At 44.3% G+C, this 20,289-nt stretch overlaps 2 protein-coding genes across 3 annotated transcripts in view; one reads left to right on the top strand and one right to left on the bottom strand.

Moving 5' to 3' along the window:
- Window positions 1–15,101, top strand: part of KDM1A (lysine demethylase 1A) — a gene marked incomplete at its 5' end in the record, with an annotated part of 71,112 nt that extends 56,011 nt beyond the window's left edge. For both annotated transcript variants that reach the window (XM_081086917.1, XM_081086916.1), the window contains 9 exons: window positions 983–1,117; window positions 1,776–1,849; window positions 3,867–3,978; window positions 7,145–7,277; window positions 9,003–9,190; window positions 9,856–9,970; window positions 11,777–11,904; window positions 12,511–12,657; window positions 13,436–15,101. In XM_081086917.1, the coding sequence (XP_080943043.1) occupies window positions 983–1,117; window positions 1,776–1,849; window positions 3,867–3,978; window positions 7,145–7,277; window positions 9,003–9,190; window positions 9,856–9,970; window positions 11,777–11,904; window positions 12,511–12,657; window positions 13,436–13,621 (1,218 nt within the window). In that variant the 3' untranslated portion in view covers window positions 13,622–15,101. The remainder of the gene's footprint in view (window positions 1–982; window positions 1,118–1,775; window positions 1,850–3,866; window positions 3,979–7,144; window positions 7,278–9,002; window positions 9,191–9,855; window positions 9,971–11,776; window positions 11,905–12,510; window positions 12,658–13,435) is intronic.
- A 177-nt stretch (window positions 15,102–15,278) lies between these two features.
- Window positions 15,279–20,289, bottom strand: part of LUZP1 (leucine zipper protein 1) — an 84,813-nt gene continuing 79,802 nt past the window's right edge. Inside the window, exon 4 of the mRNA XM_081086915.1 lies at window positions 15,279–19,093. Coding sequence (XP_080943041.1) covers window positions 18,938–19,093 — 156 coding nt within the window. The 3' untranslated portion in view covers window positions 15,279–18,937. The remainder of the gene's footprint in view (window positions 19,094–20,289) is intronic.

Raw genomic sequence — 20,289 nt, 5'->3', positions numbered from 1 at the left:
TAGGAGAGAAAAAGCCTTCTAGAAATTTTAAAAGCACTGGGACTCACTGATTACCCTTAAGAAAAAATGACTAGCAAAAGGCACTGTTTTATCTGTCACTCTAAAGTGCAGCTTTCCTGGTAAGTTGCTGTCAGGGTCCCTTTGGCTGTTGTAAAGCTGCCCCAGTGCCCTCTGCTGAATTCTAGGATGGGAGGGAAACCAGCTTGTGCCAAATAGTAGATCCATTGAGGGCTCTTTGCCACCACCCTCCAGACTAGGAAACTCTTTGTTTCTCCTCATCCTGCCAGCTGCAAACATACCAGCTTAGAGAGAAAACGTGAAGTGGGACAGCTCCTGTGGGAGTTGTCATGCAAAACCGGGAGCATCTTGTGACTAGACTCCTGCCTCACTCTCACGGTGCCTCACTTCTTCATCCTGTCAAGTGAAGAGGTCTCTGGCACCCCTTATTCAGGACTGTGGTATGATGAAGTGAGCTGTGGGGTTCCTCATCTCAAGCTTTAACCATCCTGCGAGGCCTCTGTAGTACCCTCAGAAACCGGACCAGACCAATCCTGGGAATAGTTCCAGCAGTTGCTTTGTGTGATAACTTGACCTTTTATATATTTAAAAAACAAATCATGGCCATTGGTTTCCAAAAACAACAAGTTTAAGTTACATTATAGTACTTTATTTTTCCTGGAAATTAAATTAATTTGCACATGTGTGTGTATATAATATTTTTTTAAATTAATGGGACACTCCTAGTTCTGCCATGTGTTCTGGAAGACAGAGCAGTCTCACCTCACAGTGGCGTGATATCTCTGTGTTGAGCCCTATAGGGTTTTTTTCCTGTTCTAAAATACCATGGTATAGAAGAGGCATTTAAGAATTCCAAGGACCTGTTTTGGTATAATAGCAGTTTAGGGGGAGGAACCAAAGCATGTGATTTGGAGATGAATGACATCACTATCTGGAATGGTAAATTTTTATTTTTCCCTCTTAGATGGTAAATTTGAAAGAGAAAATTAAAGAGCTCCATCAGCAATACAAAGAAGCATCTGAAGTCAAGCCACCCAGAGATATCACGGCTGAGTTCTTGGTGAAGAGCAAACACAGGGATCTGACTGCCCTGTGCAAGGTGTGGTATACGGACATACACGCCCAGTTGGTTTTATTTGGAACCCTAAGAATAGCGTAGATCTGAGGAACTTGGGAAAGATCCACTAGCCAGTCACAGCTACCTGTAGTGCAAAGCGGATTTGGTACCCAGGGGCATTGGGGACTCAATGGGTTAGTTTGGTTTGAGATCTACTTTTTCTGCAGAATTCCTACTTTGTTTTCACAATCTCATCCTTTAGTTTACTTACATCTCATTTTGGCCCTTTGGTATAGTTATCTCTGACGGTTTAGAATAATGATAATGAACATGGACTCCAGAGTCATTTGGAGTCACATTATCTGGTTGAAATCCGTAACTTAGTATCTTCTGGCCAGGAGACCTTGGGCTTCTTACTCCCCTCGTCTGTTACATGGTATCAATGCTAACTCACTCACTAGGGGATGTGGTGAGTGCACAGGAAGTGGTGGTTGCTGTTCCTTCCCCTCTCCCATCTTAATTTCAGGCTCACATTATAGTTTGTCTCCAAGAATAACGAGCCCTGTCCCAGCCTTAAGCTGAGACACTTGTGGATATGACCTGGGCCAGGGTTGTGGTTCAGACCTTACCTTTTGTGGGATAAATAACTAGGTTGGTCTCTGACACATTTAGATCAACTGGTTCTCTTAAATTCTATCAGGAATATGATGAGTTAGCTGAAACACAAGGAAAACTAGAAGAAAAACTTCAAGAATTGGAAGCCAATCCCCCAAGGTACGGAAAAAAACACTGACGTTCAGAAGGCTAGGGTTTACTGTTCTTTCTGTTAGATTTAGAGGGAAAATTATAAAGCACCATGGTTTTATTTATGTTAAGTGAATGGATTGTAAATTGTTTAATAAATATAAGCTATCTGTGCATGTGGACTACAGTTTACCCTTAAACACAGATTTGAACTGCTCGGATCCCCTTATACGTGGACATTTTTCAGCTTATAATTCATTGGAAAATTTTTTTGGAGATTTACAACAGTTTGGAAAAAATGTGCAGACAACTACGTAGCCTAGAAATCTAGAAAAAGCTAGATATGTCATGATTGCATAAAATTTATGCACGTATTTTCCTTTCTCTGGCTTACTTTATTATAAGGACATAGCATATAATACATATAACATACAAATATGTGTTAATTGATTATCTTATCAGTGAAGCTTCTTGTCAACAGTAGGCTATTGGTAGTTAAGTTTTGGGAAAATCAAAAGCTATCCCCAGATATTTGGGGGTGGGGATCAGTGCCCTTAACCCAGAGTTGTTCAATGGTCAGCTATGCTTCTCTGGTTTCTAAATCCCCTAGTCTTATGGGTTTTTTGTGTGTGTTTGTGTGTGTTTTAAATATATCTTTATTGGTTTCAGAGAGGAAGGAAGAGGGAGAGAGAGAGAGAAACATCAATGATGAGAGAGAATGATTGATCGGCTGCCTCCTGCAAGCCCCGCACCGGGGATTGAGCCCAGAACCCAGGCATGTGCCCTTATTGGAATTGAACCTGGGACCCTTCAGTTCACAGGTGGATGCTCTCTATCCACTGAGCCAAACCGGCCACGGCCCCTAGTCTTATGTTTTAATGTGTAAGAATGGCCTAGATACTTAAATATATTGTTTTTGAAGATAGCCTTCATAAAATCTGATATATGTATTTGAATGAAAGTGCAGTAAATGAAAATTGTCTTCCTGGAGTGGCATAGAAGGTGGTATTGCTTCAAATTCCCATAATTCTGGGGAGTAGGAAAGTATTACACTTTATTTCCATTGGCTTTTTTATATATATATTTTATTGATTTTTTACAGAGAGGAAGGGAGAGAGATAGAGAGTTAGAAACATCGATGAGAGAGAAACATCCATCAGCCGCCTCCTGCACATCTCCCACTGGGGATGTGCCCACAACCCAGGCACACGCCCTTGACCGGAATCGAACCCGGGACCCTTCAGTCCGCAGGCCGACGTTCTATCCACTGAGCCAAACCGGTTTCGGCTCCATTGGCTTTTGACAGTGAATACTTGCATGCTGATACTGTGCTCCATATTGCACCTGGTCTTCACATGAATCTGTTATGTTCTGCAGTCAGGGGTGCTACCCATTCTTGCCAAAAAGTCCATGCTTTAAAATACAAAACAAATTCTTACAATGAATATGCTTTTATAATGCAACCATATAAAGAAGACTTTTTCTTTTCTTTTTTTTTTTTTAAATTTAAGTAATTTTTATTTCTTAAAGTATTACAAAGAGTATTACATATGTCTCCTCCCCCCCCCCCCTTGACATTCCCTTGCCTCCCCTCCCCCCCAGTGTCTTGTATCCCTTGGTTATTCTTATATGCATGCATATAAGTCCTTCGGTTGATCTCTTATTCGACTTCGCTGGGGCCGTCCCAACCTCACCGGGGCCGTCTCGACCTCACCGGGGCCGTTTCGGCCTCACCAGGGCCATCCCAACCTCACCGGGGCCATCCCAACCTCACCAGGGCCGTGCTGACCTCACCTCTTTTTTTTCCAGGCAAATGAGGCCTAATTGTAATTTGCTTTATGTAGTGAGGTTGGCACTGCTCCAGGTCCCAGGAATAAGGGGTTAATAAGACAGCTCAGGTCCTACTTTTTGACTTAGAATTTTTTCACATAAAGTACAGTCCCAGGTTTAGATTGTCACACAGTTACCGAGATCATCCCCATCCACCTACCGAGCATAATAGTAAAGTCCTTTAATAACCTTGTACTCCTTTGTTCTCATTTTGCAGTGATGTATACCTCTCGTCAAGAGACAGACAGATACTTGATTGGCATTTTGCAAATCTTGAATTTGCTAATGCCACACCTCTTTCTACACTCTCCCTTAAACATTGGGATCAGGTAAAATTCCTTTATCGTTTATTTTTTGCACATGTCTTGCAGAGGGTTCTTAAAAGAAACTTTTCATTTGTTTGTTTTTATACAGCTTTATTAAGAAAGATAATTTACATACAAAACTCACTATTTTAAGTGAGCAGTTTGGTTTTGCCAAACGTACATAGTCAAGAATAGAACATTTCACCATCCTTAAAAGTTCTCTCTTGCCCCTTTTGCAGTTAACTCTCCAGCCCCCTGCTCTTGGCCCTATGCAACCATCTATTTGCTTAGTCACTATAATTTTGCTTTTTCTATAATTACCTGTAAATTGAACTATACAGTATAATATGCACTGTATAGCCTTTTGTGTGTGAATTCTTTTACTTAGCTACGTTCCTGTGTATATCAGTGGTTTGTTCCTTGTTGTTTGGTGGTATTCCATTGTGTGGAAATGCCACGGATTGTCCTTTCATTGGCACACTGATGGACATGCGGGTGGTTTCCATGTTGGCTATAAATGATTGAAGCTGGTAGGAACATTCATGTGTTTCTCCTGGATTAATAAGAGTGAAATTGCTGAATCTTAATGGAAAATAGGTTTTTAAAGCTTTATAAGAAACTTCTAAACTGTTTTCCAAATTGCATTCACACCAGCAATGTATGGAAGTTCCAGTTGCTCCGTATCATCACCAACATTTGGTCCTGCCGGTTAAAAAATTTTAGCCGTTCTAATGTTTGTTGTTTTAATTTTTATTTCCCTGATGATTGGTGATCTGAAGCATCTTTTCATGTACTTATTGGCCATTCGTATGTCAATTCTTTTATGAAAAGTTTATTCAGATCTTCTTTTCATTTAAAAAATCTGATTGTCTTCTTGTTAAATTGTGAGAGTTCATCATGTTCTTTAAATTCTGGATACAATTTGTCAGATTTATGTTTTGGAAGTATTTTCTACAAATCTGCAGCAGGCTTGCCTTCTTATTTTATAAATGGTATCTTTAAAAGAGCAAAAGTTTTAAATTTTATGAGTGTCCTATTTTATTAACTTTCAGGCTTTGTGTGTTTTATAAAATCCTGAACATTTTTTGTCTAAACGAAGATCGCAAAAATTTTCTCCATAAAGTTTTATGTTAGGTCTATGATCCATTTTGAGTTCATTTTTGTGCATAGTGAGAGGTGAGGTTACAGCTCATATTTTTCCATATGGCTATCTAATTAATTGCTCTAGCACTGTCCTTTTTCTTCATTTGTCTTGGCACCTTTGTTGAAATCAGTTGACCATGTGCGAGTCTGTGCGTTTCTCTGTCTATCCATACCCCACTGTCACACCATCTTGAGTATGGTTGCTCTGTGTCTTGAAATCAGGGAATGTAAATTCTCCAGCTTTGTTCTTTTTAAAATGGATTTTGGCTGTTTTGGGTCTGTATTTCCATAAACATTTTAGAATCAGTTTACCAATTTCTATTAAAAAATTCTGGGAGTTTGGGATTGCATTGAATCTATAGATCTAATTTAGAGTGATCATCATCTTCCTATTGACTCTAATCCTTGAGCATGATATAATATTTTGTCACGTTATTCTTAAGTATTATAATGGTGATTTACTCTTGAATTGGTGAGAAGTCACAGGGCTTCTTAGATGTTGAATGGACCAATCTCTAAGTCTGAGACTTTGGCCCGACTTAAGACTCTGTAGCAGTAAATATTACACTTTTATTACATATTTTCATTATACATTTTCCTAGTAAGATTATTTTGACTTCTTAATCTTAAGATTTTATCTTGGTATTCTTTAGTATTTGAATTACAGTGAGGACTGAACTTGCTGATGGTAAAAATCTTGCAGAATTCCCAGGTCCTTTGTGGTTTTTCAGGTGAAGACTAAATTAGACCTTCCTAATAACCCACTTGTCACTTGGAGTTCCGTGTGTGCCTGTGTGTAGTCGCGCTGTTTTTAAATGTGGGGGATCTGAACTGATCCACAGAGGAGATGAGTCAGTCATTTAGTAGTTTCGCTGCCAACCCAGTATTTTTATCTAATTCCTAAGAATTGTGGTATGTTTTCCCCAGGAATCTCATGAAATCAGAAATACTGACTAGCCTTCGAAAGTTTCTCTACATAGAAAATTTTTTAGTAAATTCAGAGAAATGAGATAATTTGGGTAATTCTTCCAGGCCAAATCTTGACTTCTTTACTATGTCAATTATCTTGGAGCAATCTTTACAATCCTAGATTGCCTTCATCTGATTTTAGTTTAGGAACTCTTCCTTAACTTTAAAACATGTAAGTTTAAGGAATAAAAATGGATTTTGCTCTTGGGTAAAAGAAAACGTAATTAGGATGGTGAAATCTGATATCCTACCAAGTCTGTAATACATTAAAAAACCAAACAAAAAAGATACCTAATTGTCTGAATTTACTGAATCCGCTTTCTTCCCTCTCCACCCCCATGAATAGTCGAGACTTGATGATGAAACCTCTTCTCGCCCAGCCGTTGTGGCTCAGTGTTTGAGTGTAGACCCATGCACCATTGGTTCAAATCCCAGTCAGGGCACATGCCTGGATTAGGGGGTTGACCCCTAGTAGGGGGTGTGCAGGAGGCAGCCAATCAGTGGTTCTCTCTCATTGACGTTTCTCTCTCTCTCTTCCTCTCTCTCAAATCAATAAAAACATTTAAAAACAAACAAACAAAACACCTCTATCTAGGGAAAAAGAAACTGCCCTACTTTCACTGCCAAAGGTAGTCATTATGGACATTTGGGGATTTTTTCTTTTCCCTTCAGTTTTCTGGGGCAGCTGTAGTTGAATATGGAGTAATTGGTTTTTTAAAAACAAAGAAACAGATTTGTATCGTTTTCAGAGGTGAAGGGAGAGGGAGAGACAGAAACATCAGTGATGAGAGAGAACCATCAATTGGTCACCCCCTGCAAGCCGTCTCACTGGGACTGAGCCCGCAACCCGGGGAGTACATGCCCCGACCGGGAATCAAGCCATGACTTCCTGGTTCATGGGTCAACATTCAGCCATTAAGCCACACTGGCTGGGCTGGAGTGATTGTTTTTAATTTCTGTGTTTTATAGACGGTTTCCACAAGTTGGTGTTTTTAGCCTTATTTTACAGAACTCAGTATAAAATAGCATAAATTAGATTTTAAAAGTGTGAAAATATGTCCTTTTCTCTCCTCTTTAGGATGATGACTTTGAGTTTACTGGCAGCCACCTAACAGTGAGGAATGGCTACTCATGTGTGCCTGTGGCGTTAGCAGAAGGCCTAGATATTAAATTGAATACAGCAGTTCGGCAGGTTCGCTACACAGCTTCAGGTATGTTGTTGCTTTACTGGTGAGAGAGTACACGATGCTGATCTTTTGAGTTTGAACTATAGGAAAAGTATTAAGTCATTTCCTGATAGAATGTCTTATAAACTATGTCTCCTAAATTTTAAAATTTGCATTTTCAAAAGGATTGAGCCCATAGAGCCTTTGGAGATTATAACCCCATCATTGTATAAACCAGAAAATTGAGGCAAGTTTTAGTTTACAAATTGTGCATGAATTAGTTGATAATATAATAACAGCCAGTGAGTTTGGCTTTAATTTTGCTAAGTATATTCTTAAATGCCGGAAGTTGGGCCCCTAGCCTCCAGTGGAACCCACCCTGTATTTCACCATCTTGCAGCAGCGTCTTTGGGTCCATTCTGGCTTTTCCTACTTAGATGGGCTAATGCCTCAAGCTGCTTTCTCGTTCTGGGAGCAGTCCTGCTAATAAGTTGACTTCTGATTGCCCTGATTACTATGACAGTAGGCTCAATGCTCATTATTGCTAGTTTCAGGTACGTTTAATATGGAGTGCAGAGAATCCGTTGTCCACCCACCTTTGGAATTAGTAATCTTGAACTCCTTATGGTAACTAGTCACTCCCCTTCCTGAGGGCCCTCATCACAAATGGAAATGTGGCCACTAATCTTGCCCTCCATGGTCCCTTTTTCTAGAGTTTTTAAGATCACCACAAATATTTTTTTTATAATTGCTGAAACCATTTTCCATTTAAATTTCCCCTTCAGAGGCAGCTTCTGGCTGATGATGTTGAGAAGATCTACCGCTTCATTTGCGCTGCAGATGAAGAATAGTTGAGAATAGCTTTTCTGTCATTTCCTCTAGTAATGTGACCACAGAAAATGGGCATGGCCCTGGCTGGGTGGCTCAGTGGGTTGGAGCATCAAGGTTGTGGGTTCGATTCCCAGTCAGGGCACATACCTAGGTTGTGGTGGGTTCAGTCCCTGGTTAGGGTGCTTACTGGAGGCAACCGGTTGATGTTTCTCTTTCGCTCCCTTCTCCTCTCTCCCTCCCCACTTCCTTCCTCTCTCTTTAAAACGAAAGTCCTCAGGTGAGGATTTTAAAAAAAGAAAGAAAATGGACATGTAATGAGATCTCATACTTATTTGAACTATTTATGTATAGTTTTGAAGCATTCAGTGAAGAAAAACATCAAGCGCACATGAGAATAAATAAGATGAACCTACTTTCAGTGCCTCTTCTGTGGCCAACTTTGAGCTCATTCATGTTCTGGCAAGCTAAGCATCATGGAGCATTCTCGACTAGCGAGCTCCACGGCTCTGAGCTGCATCCCTTGGGTCTGTACCACAGGCTTCTGCTATCATTCTTCTCTTTGTCCCTGTGCACGAGCACCTACCCACGGTGAGGAGTTATTGGTTCTCTCGGGACAGACATTTTACTCTGAATTTTGGTCTAAATTTATTAAGTTATCAGGTCCTTTTATTAGTCCAGAAGATCTCTGTATCAGGCAGGTAAGATAGTACAATGGTGAAGACCAGAGGACTCTGAGCATTAGGATTTGAATGCTGGCACTTACTACCTGTGTTACTTCACTTCTGCCTCAGTTGCCCTCTATGGATAGTGGGTAGCACCGACCCCCTGGGCTTGGTGAAGAAGGAACTGGGAGGCGCGTGGAGCCCGCCGTGCGCTCAGTGCTCACGCCCCACCAGCACCGCCCTCCTCACCCGCAGTCCTTTCCCTCCACCCCGATAGGGTGTGAAGTGATAGCTGTGAACACCCGCTCCACCAGCCAGACCTTCATTTACAAATGTGACGCGGTTCTCTGTACCCTCCCCTTGGGTGTGCTGAAGCAGCAGCCGCCAGCTGTCCAGTTCGTGCCGCCTCTTCCCGAGTGGAAAACATCTGCAGTTCAAAGGATGGGATTTGGCAACCTTAACAAGGTAAGCTGCCCTCCACACCTCGCTCGTGCCCACTACACAAGTACCAGTCCAGCTGCCCTCCACTGGGACAGCAGAGGGGTTTGCATTTTTATACATCTTGCTGTGCTTTCAATTCTGATAGAGGGTGAGTCCTGTCCATTCATTCACTTTATTGCCTAGTTATGCATAAAGTATCCTTGAGAACTTAGTCTTCTGAAGTCACTTCACAAACCCAAGCCTTGTATATAAAAGGAGAGTCCTAAATGTCATCCTAAGTAATAAATTTGTAATAAGGATTTCTAGACTTATAGTAAGAGTATATTAGCCTGACCAGAGTGGCTCAGTGGTTGAGCATCGACCTATGAACCAGGAGGTCACAGCTCGATTCCTGATCAGGGCACATGGTTAGGTTGCAGGTTCGATCCCCAGTGTGGGGCGTGCAGAATGCAGCCCATTGATGAGTGTCTCATCATTGATGGTTTTTTTTCTCTCTTTCTCCCTCTCCCTTCCTCTGTGAAATTAGTAAAAATATTTTTTAAATTATTTAAGAAGAAAAAAAAAAGAATAGATTAGAAGAAATTTAAATAATGTCTTAAGAAGAAGTACTTTCTTTTGAGGCATAGCTGTGCTTAAAGCCATATTCTTGGAGCCCCGCTGCCAGCTCATGTGTTTCTTTTTTGTGATAGGTGGTGTTGTGTTTTGACCGGGTGTTCTGGGATCCAAGTGTCAACTTGTTCGGGCATGTTGGCAGCACGACTGCTAGCAGGGGTGAGCTCTTCCTCTTCTGGAACCTCTACAAAGGTAACTGCTTTCTAGTTTTGATCTTTCTCATATCCTTAAAGGAATACAGAATTAGGAATATTCTGTTTTTTCTCAAATATATATATTACACACATATGTCTTGATTTTTCATTAACCCTATAAGCAATTCCTGAAATTCCTTATAGATGCTAGGGATATGGAAAAAAACAAAACCCTGCCTTCAAGGAGCCCACAACTAACTGTGGGAGATAGAATGAGGAGGTAGACAGCCTCAGAACAGGGCGGTAAGGAGACGGCAGAGTGAAAGCCCAGAGACTGCAAAAGAAAGCAGAAAAGGAAGGGGCCGCCCTGCCAGCAAGGGTGAGCCCAGGGAGGCTTCCTGGAAGGGAAATTTGTATGCCTCATGCTCACACTTTCATGTCTGACTACCCCTGAATCTCTTAATCACTTCCCTTTATGAAACTCCTACCTCCCGCTGTACTTTCTTCTGTACATATTTAGACTGCTCCTGTTCCTATACAGAGCTTTAAAAAGAAAGTGTATCTAGACTCTACCTCATTCCAGGAAAAGAGTGTAAGACATACACTGTGCAGCAGTAGCAGCAGGCATGGCCTCGACAGTGTAGATCCATCAGTGGACAGTTTGAGTCCCACCCCAGCTCTTGCCGTCACTCCTCACTGCCTGCTTCTGAAGCACCTCCAGGTGGCCGGGGCCTCCTCCCGAGGAGGCGCTTTGTTCCCCGAGCACATTGCTTCCTGACAGCAGCCGAGTGCTCTTCCCTTCGCCCGTCCAGACGGCCAGGTCCTCTCAGTGCTCGCTTCACCATCTCTCAGACCCATTTGCTCTTCTTTCTACTGCCCACTCCCCAGTCCAAGCCACTCTCTCCTCTTACCTTTTCCTGGTCTGGAACCTCTTTAAAGGTAATTGCTTTCTAGTTTTGCCAGTAGCCACTAACTGCTATCCCTGCTTCTATCTTTTGAGGGCTTTCCATTATCTTGGCCATTACTGAGAAGGCCCGCATAACCTAGCCCTTCTCTACTTCAGCTTCCTCATGGTTCATTCCTCCCAACCCAGCCTCACCCCTCCCCACACTCTGGGCTCCAGCACCCTTGCTGCTCTTCTGGAATCCTGGATTGCACCTTGCTGTTTTCCACTTCAGGGCCTCTGCCCGGAAATACTGTTCCTGGGTGCTTTCATTTTCCTTCTCTTCTCTCCCAACATGGCTTACTCTGCCCAGCTTTTAGGTCTTCACCTAAATGTCACTGTTTCAAAGAGGACTCCCAGGATACACATACCTCCACTGCTTCAGATCTCAGTTCTCTGTGTCCTGTGTTTTTCTTCAATAGCTTCTATCACAGTTCATAATTATCTATCTGTGATATCTGTCTGTGGAGTAGTCAATTATTGTTTTTATATCCCCAGCATCAACTACTGTGTTTATCCCTTAAGTCTGCTGCATAGTCACCCAATGGATGAGTGAAGGTGGTGATGGGCTCGGAGGGGCCTGGTGTAGCTGAAAGGGTGACCCTTGCGGAGCTGTCCCCAGTGGTCAGGGCTAAGAATTCTTGGTCTCAACATAGGGATACTTGTTTTCTTTTGTTAACAAGGTCTGAAATGATATCTGCAGTTATAAACAGTGAAGTACACGACTCACCACCGTAGTTTGCCAGCTCCCTTCTGGGGGTAGATTTCAAGTTACCTTTTCAGAAACAGCTTGTCTCTAGCTGAGTGGTGCATGTCTATTGGTTGTCAGATTTCAGAGCACCAAGAATAATGGACCCATTAAGGAGGCTCTTGAGAAAAGTCTGTAGGAAAACCCTGGAATTGTCTTTTCTGTTTCCCTAGCTCCAATACTCTTGGCACTAGTGGCAGGAGAAGCTGCTGGCATCATGGAAAACATAAGTGATGATGTGATCGTTGGCCGATGCCTGGCCATTCTCAAAGGGATTTTTGGTAGCAGTGCAGTGCCCCAGGTGAGTGAGTGGGGAAAGCGGGGACCTGGGGTTTGGACAAAAGACACGTTTGACATATTCTCTTAAGTTGCAGCACAGGTGCTTGGTCAGGACAGTTTCAGCCAGAATTGAGAAGTGTGTATGGATTTACATGAATGCTAATGTCTGGAGTTCATGCCTAAGTGTGGGATTCAGAAAGTTATTTGCTGCATTTCTTACCATCACCACCACACCCCACCTTTCAGAGTGGCCAAACTCCCTCAGGGAAGTCTTAAGATAATCTTTTGGTACTTTTTTCTATTCTTTAGGCCCATTGAAACACTTACAGACCCTTATGATTCCTTTGAAAGGAGGTATATCAATACTTCATGTGAATTTGGGAGAGAGTTTTTAATTTAGATCAAGTCCTTGGTAGAGCTCTGGATTCATAGACATAGGCTTGGTTGCAGTCTGAAGGCGTTGTTACATATTTTAAAGCATCAGCATTTACCACTTGGCTCTCATGTCTGTTTCCTCTTCAGCTCTCTCAGAACTTGTATCTCCGCTCACCACCATTTTCCACCTTTCAGATATTACTGTCTGTCCTTAGTGTCCAGCAGTAACTTCTGCCCATGGTATTTTCTTTAGCCCAAGGAAACGGTGGTGTCTCGCTGGCGTGCTGATCCCTGGGCCCGGGGCTCCTATTCCTATGTGGCTGCAGGATCATCTGGGAATGACTATGATTTAATGGCTCAGCCAATCACTCCTGGCCCCTCAATTCCAGGTGCCCCCCAGGTGAGAAACTAACAAACTGTACCTGGGCTTACTTGGGAAGAGGCCAGTATCCCAGGTTCTCAGGGTAAAAATGCCACGGATTGTTACAGATTTAGTCAGTCTTGGACCCTTTCACATGACCCAGAGCAGAGGAAAAGGGAGGAGCAGTTATCTTTTGCATCAGGTTTCTCACATTTTGGCTTTGTTAAATCTAAACAGTCTGTATTCAGATTTTGTCCCTATAAAACAGTGTTTTTAATTGCACCCCGTTTTGTAATGGTTCATAGGATTGTTGCAGGCTCCCAATCACTAGGGATCTCCCGGGGATGCCCCTGAGAAATAACTTTGGGCCCTTACCTAGACGATGCCTGACCCTGCTCCAAAGAGGAGTGTGTTCTCAGGACCTGCGCTGAGACAGACCTGCTCTGAGCCGCGTGAGAACAAAGGCTGTGTGCTCTGTGGTTCAGGGCAGTCACCCCCACCTCCAGTAGGTACTGCATGAGGCAAAGGGAGCTTCAGAACTGGGTGTCCCCAGAGTTAAACTGGAACGTGAGAAGAGGTGCAATTACATGTCACTCTGGAACTAAGGCTGGGCTGAGTTTTGTTGTCCCCTCCTGGTTCTGTCAGTTGTAATAAAACGCCTGCTCCTAAGGGCGACCCTTTTTGGTAGAATGATGGGCTAGTGGTTTGGGGGTGGATAAGTTCAGCCTTAAAGGCCAACAGAAACTTGGAAGTTTAAACACAACAAAGGTATATTTGCAATGTGCTGATTTCCTCTTAATTTTTCTTCCTCAAATAGCCAATTCCACGGCTCTTCTTTGCTGGAGAACACACAATCCGTAACTACCCAGCCACCGTCCATGGTGCTCTGCTGAGTGGCCTTCGAGAAGCAGGAAGGATTGCAGACCAATTCTTGGGAGCCATGTACACCCTGCCCCGCCAGGCCACGCCAGGCGTCCCTGCACAGCAGTCCCCAAGCATCTGAAACCAGTGTCCCCTAAGGGAAGGGGCTGACGTGTGTGTCTTTTGCTGTGTAAACAAAGTTCTTCTAGCAATAGATTCCTGAGAAACCTGCCCTGCTTTTGGGCTTCCGGTCAGTTACCGAAGTTCAGGATGGCCAGGTGGCCCAGGAGGTTGTCTCCTTTGAGTGACTTGGAGCCAGGGATGAAGGCACATGTCCAGTTAGCGTGGAAGTGTGTGTTCTTCACGACGGAGGCAAGCAAGTGCTGAGAGAACATCTTAGTCTCTTGGTGTGTGGTAGTTTTTTTTATATTTTGAGAATAAAACTTCATATAAAATTAGTCCTTTCGTTTTGTTTTCCCTTAGCGTTAGAGCTGTATACAAGACAGGAGTGTTACTCCGTTGGAGATGTTAATTTCATCTGTTTAATAAGGAGGATGTTTATGTAAAGGAGAAAATGACTTGGTCAGAAGACAGGCTCCTATAGAACAGTGGGCTTCCTGGTCTGTGAGGCTAGATTTCCCCACAAGGGTGGGGAAGGTGACCATGTGCCAAAGGCGTGAGCATATGGATATCGGGAAACTGAATTCTCAAAACACGAGACAACACAAAGTTTGGGTAGTCCTCTACAGACTATCCTGGCTTTATTCTCCAGATTCCCTCCGTGGGTATGTCCAACTGTACTTCTGTCCAAGGTACTGGTATAAAGTTTTGGCAACTTCTACATAAGGAACAGATCAAGGGTTTAGGTAACTTCGCTACTATAACAAATTACCAACAAGCGCTGAGGGAAGATTCTATTTCCTTGCTTTTCTCAGCTTCTAGGGGCTGTCTGTATCCTTGGCTTATGGCCCCTTCCTCCATCTTAAAAGCACACCAGCCTCTGCTTCCATCATCACTTGTGATCTTTAGATCCCCCTCCATCTCACTCAGGATACTTGTGATTTACTTTAAGGCCCACCCAGATCATCTCCCCCATTTCAAAATCTTTGAGTCTCTTTTGCCATGTAAGGTAAAAACTTGTAGGAACAGAATGTCTGCCTATTCCTTACCCAAGGGCTCTTAGACTAAATGCGAGTGTATAATCTGCTTCTAGAAATCGGATTTAACTTGCATTAGTGAATTCTTCCCTAAATGAGGTTTTATTCTTAGTAAGATTTAAGGGATATTACATTGGTGGTCTGAGTGGAAGGCTTTTTCCCTAGTCTTGGGATGAGTGACAGTAATTAGGAAATTTTGCACACCAGAATCAGAGCAAGTGGTATAATTGATGTAAAGGTGAGAGTAGCGAACAGTGGGAAGTATGACGACTTTGGAGCCCAGCTCGGCCATTAATATTGTTACCTTGGGGCAGGGAGGGGGTAGTTAAGGTGTTTGAACCAGTGTTAGGTGCTTTTCTTTTTTAAATAGATGGCATAGGACCCTTGAGAGATTGTTTTGTGTGTGACAAGCCTAAAAATAAAATGTAGCAATAAAATAGGTGCTGTATGATTCTAATACCAATTCAGTTCTGGCTTCTAGGTATGTTCTTCACTAAGCCTCAGCTATGTTTCCAGTCCTTACAGCACCAGTAACTGGCTGAGAATTTTAAATAAAATACGGTGAAATATACTAGCTGCACCAACGCATAGAAAAGTTGTATGCAGAGATGACATCAACACAAATGGCATCACTGACTCACACACGTGGAAACTAGGGAGCTTTATTGGTTACATATTGTGCTGCAGAGCCGACAGACAGCATGAGAGCCAGAGGATACATGCAGACAGGCAGCTTCAACTAGACACATGCACCCAAGGAGCCCTGAGTCACTGCTCACGGCTTTGCCCTGGTTTCCAGTGGCAGGGTTCCGGCCCCCTTGGTCCCATGCCCGGAGCAGGAATGTAGAAGCTGCTGCACCCAGACTCCAAGGGCCAGGCGGGGAGGCCCGAGCACCTGCCTGAGCAAGTAAGTGTGGACCAACAGATAATGTAATAGCAGTTTTTGCGGGCTACTTCCCCAGCCCTCCCAACCTTTAAAATACAAAAAATAGACTTTATTCTCTTAAAAATACATTCCATTCAGTACATTGTTCTGAGCTGTGAAGCAGCAGGAAAATAGGGCCCCTTTCCTATGATCTTGGTTATGAGGCTTTGAGAACCCTGTTCCCCACGCAGGGTATTCAACAAGACAATCCCTAAAAGCAGCTCTTCCGAAGCAGTCTTCAACAACCAAAAACAAAACACCACGCCCACAAAGGCAGTTAGGGGCCAGACCAGAGGCTGGGTCCCTGTTCCCTTATTGGAAAGTGGTAGCACTTGGCACTAACCCACTAAATATAATGAACTAAAACTGCTCCAGGATGACAAGTCCAAGATCAATATAGACCCCTTCACACCCCAGGAGAGAGGGATGATGTCTGTGCAAGCTTGCCTGTGGAGAAGGCTGGAATCCTTGGCCCCACTGCAAATCCCTGTAACCCACATAGTAACTGCTTCGTTGCCACTCGGAAGCAGAAACGGCCGCTGCTTTTTGCCCGTATCCCTGCAGCTTTGTCCAGTTTTTAATACCAGAACGGCGAGAGACAGGCGAGAGCAGGTAGAAGAGACCAGCTCCTGGCTTTTGGCCAGCTCTACTTCCTCCAGCAAAGCAGCTCTGGAGAGCCAGGTTCCCCGCCTCGCTAGGACCCTCCCACAACCACATACCTGCCAGGAACATTGAAAGTTCGAGCCAAGCTGCAGAAAAGGCCTGTCGTAAAGTGGGTTTATTGGCTGGGACGGGGAATATTTGGCTTGATTAGAGAACTACTCAACTACCAGGTCTCCCTTTTATTTGGATGTTTCTCCCAGAACCCCTGATGGTGAGGCCTGGGTCCAGATGGTCTCACCTAGGTTGCTTTTCAAAAACCTGTCTTCCAACTTTGGGATCTGAGAGCCAGCCTTGCCAGCCATTTGAAGCCCAAGATAACTGAGCCTATAGCCTTCACAGGCTATTACAAATGGTATTTTCTATAATGCTGAGGACATTTCTTTAAAATCTATTTTCAGCAGTTCTAGAAAATGTGCAGATGAAACAAAATATCCTGAAATAACTGGTACAACCAAACCTTATTGCACTCAGATTTTAAGATAGCCGCCCCAGCGAGAGTATCAGCTGTCCCTCTTCCACACAGCATTTTGGGTAGCGGCAGATGTTGATGTTCCTGAAATGTGAAAAGATCCAGACTTTGGCACCAGGAGCTACAGCACCAGAATCCAGGGCTCCAGTGCCCAAGATGAGAATTATCAGCGAGAACTTGGAAGGCATGGCTTGGCACTCGTGTTTCCACCGGCAGAGAAGAGCCAGACCTTCCTATACTCTTAGTTGACGACCAATGGAAGTCAGTTTCCTTTGGACTGTCAGGGTTGCCAACCAGTGAAGATGGTAGGGAGGCTATAAGTGAGAGGTTGCAGCCTTGAGAAAGCTAGTTTCTGGCTGGTGACCCAGGAGAAGTCAGTAGGAAGAGGTTTTGAAAATTGCATCTGAAGTTGAACATCTGAGGCAGCAATGTGAAGTACAGGCAAGCCTCATGACAGATTGGCAAAACTCCAGAAAATGGAAACGGGAGCAAAACATTCCTGTCCCTGAAAGGACAGTAGGTGCTCCCCAAGCCACCAGGACTGCCAAGTCTGATGCAGACATAGGGGGGATGAACACTGATTCCTACACTGAGTAAAGCCAGAAAAGATGACTCAAGAAGCATAGAAACAGGACACACACCAACTGGTGTTATGGAAAGTGCAAGCAGGAGATACTGTATGGCATTGGTGCCAAAAATCTAACCATGTTACAGACTGGAAAAATGAAGCCAATGGAGTGTCTCTGAGCTCAACCTCATGATTAAAAGGGCCCAGGAAAACCATCAAAGGACACATTCCTCAAACCCATTTGGATGACTGACACCTTACAAAATCGAGAATCACACCACCACCACCCAGTGGGATGATGGAAAAAGAATCTTAGACTGCCAGATTTAGGACCCTTAGAAACCATTTCAAAGAACTCATTTTATAGATAAGGAAACTGAGGCAAAGTACAAAGCCATTAAGAAAATCTAGCTTCCCTGACTCCTACTCTGCTTTCACTATGAAGGAAGTCTCTGCTTCATAAAGGTAGCCTTTGAAGGGGATCCCTTTTTTGAACTGAGAATGCTATAGAAATAGCAGTGTCAAGATTACAATGTTGTTGTTTTTTAACTTCCCCATGTGAATAAGCAAGCTAATCAGTTTTTATTTATGCGGCTTCCTGAAAAGTTTGCTGCATTCTGAATTGTATAAATCTGGGGCCCTTAATGGACATGTGTTACCTTTCCTCCCATGAAGTCGTCATGATAGTTCGTTTGCAGGAATCATGGGCCCACTTCTGTAGGAATGCATCAGCTTGGTAAAGTGCGATACCTCCTCCCTAGGGGATGGAGGAGGAGGAACAAAGTCCAGGCCTTTCGTGGAGCTATTGCTTTGTGGAGTGACTAAAGGGAAAGTGCTTCTTCCTGTCCACTTTCCCTTTGCTGGGCGCTTCCTAGAAGGCAGAGTATGCTGGGTCAGGCCCAGTTTAGTCTGGGAATATTCCGAAGGTGGAAACAAAGTCAGCGTGAAGTCTCCAGCCACAGGAGAGAAGCAGGCAATGCCAGTAGCATTATTGGTGCCCAGGGAAGGAGATGCATGAGGTTTGTGCACTTCCAGGTGCTTTTGGAAGGTGAGCTGGGGTCGGGGGAGGGATGATGTCATTCCAATAGGTGGGCAGGTATCTGTGTCTCTGCCTCCAGAAAACAGTGGTCAGCAAGGGGGCCAGGTCACAGTCCCATAATCCCCTAGAGGCAGCACAGACCTCTCCGGTAAAGTCTGAGGAATTCCGAAGGGGAAAGGAATGGACGCTCCCTAAATGGAGCTGACGGCTGGTAAGTCTTAGTGTCAGTACTTGGGTCCCGAGGGCAGACAGGGTGTGAACTGGATGTGGTGAGGAGACCAAGAAATCAGAACATTAACTGCGTGGAAGGGGGCTATTGTGTGGTGAGGCTATAAGACGGTTCTATATCATTCCCTATTTGGGGGCCAGAGTGGCCGATTCTACCAGGAACAGGGCAGGGACAAGGAGAGGGGACTCATGCATCAACTGGGGAAGGCTGGGCCTGGGTGACTGTCCAGCTTGTAGTTTCTGATCTCCATTGGCCACCTGGCCCTGAGCCACAGCCTGGCTCTCTGCTACAATCTCCCAGCCAAGGCCTCGTGTCTAGCCCAGTGAACTGGCCCGGGATCCTTCATAGGATGAGAAGGTGGAGGAGCTGAGCAGGAGCAGAGGACACAGCAGACCTCACCCGGCTGGCTCAGTTTTCCTCAGCACAGGGCCTGGTTGGTCGTGATCGTTCCTCAGCCTGTACTTGCCCAGGCTCTGACAGCCCCTGCTTCACGGGCAGTTCAGGCCGTTCCATGGAGCTGTGTGGTCGCCTGTAGACACTGAGTGTGCAGTCATCGCCTTCTTCCTGTGCCAACAGATGACAAAAGTGAGATATGGAAGACAATATAGTGAGTAACAAAGATACCCTCACTCCCTATCCCTGTTATCCCAGTGGTCCCTCCAGCCTGGCAGAGGGAGATCTAGCCCAGACAGACCAGCAAAGATAAACAGGCCAATATAAAAATTCCTTGGAAATCAGAGTAGACTGCAAACTCCAATCTGCTAGGAACTCCTAGGGTAGACTGGGGGGTTCACAAGTGAACAGGAGCTCTACAGAGTACAGGGCCAGGAATGGGGGCATGGGAGTGGTACCCTTAGGTAGTAGCCAGTGGTCCTCTAGTTCTGCACATGAAGGCTGCATGCTTCTCAGGGTGAGAGCCATTTCCTTGGTGGGTAGGCAGGAAGTATGCTGAAACAGAAGCTGGACAGCTCTTTTCCTACTTCCCACCAATAAGTCACATTCCTTCCCTTTTACATGCCATATCCTAGCTCTCCTCATCACATACCTTTCATCCTATCTCAGACAGCCTAAGTTTCAGAGGGCTAGACACCCATCTTTCACTTTCTTCTACCAGACTTCTGCCTTGTTAATGTTTTGCTTTGGTGCTCCAAAGCAAATTAAGATCAAAGGGCACAACTATGAGTGAGAAAGGGTGGCAGGTTACAAAGAAGAGTAGACTTAGAGATAGGAATCCTGGATTCAAATCTTAGTTCTTCCAGTATTTATTTCCCTTGGATAAGGCACTTTCTGTCTCTGACCTTCAGTTTCTACATCTAAGAAAATGGAGATAAAACCTGCTCACGGCTGTTGGAGAGACTGAATGAGGTAAGTAGGTGGAGAAGTGCTTTGTCAAGTGTTAACATCTATCTTCTATATATATAAAAGCCTAAGCAACCGTTTGACCAGTAGCTATGACACTGACCAATAGGGGCAGACGCTCAATGCACAGGCATGGAATATGGAACAGACTGATGAATCTCAGAGGGAAGGAGGGAGGGGGAAGGGAGGGAAGAGATTAACCAAAGATTTTATATGCATACTAGAGGCCCCAGTGCACAGATTCATGCACCGGTGGGGTCCCTCAGCCTGGCCTATGGGGATCAGGCCAAAACTGGCAGTCCGACATCCCTGAGGGGTCCCAGATAGCGAGAGGGCGCAGGCCAGGCCAAGGGACCCCACCAGTGCACGAATCTGTGCACCGGGCCTCTAGTATAATCATA

This window comes from Myotis nattereri (assembly GCF_964212035.1).
Source record: "Myotis nattereri genome assembly, chromosome: 3".
Taxonomy (NCBI): Eukaryota; Metazoa; Chordata; class Mammalia; order Chiroptera; family Vespertilionidae; genus Myotis; species Myotis nattereri.
The sequence above is the reverse complement of the archived record's forward strand: the minus strand, read 5'-3'. Positions and strand labels throughout refer to the sequence as shown.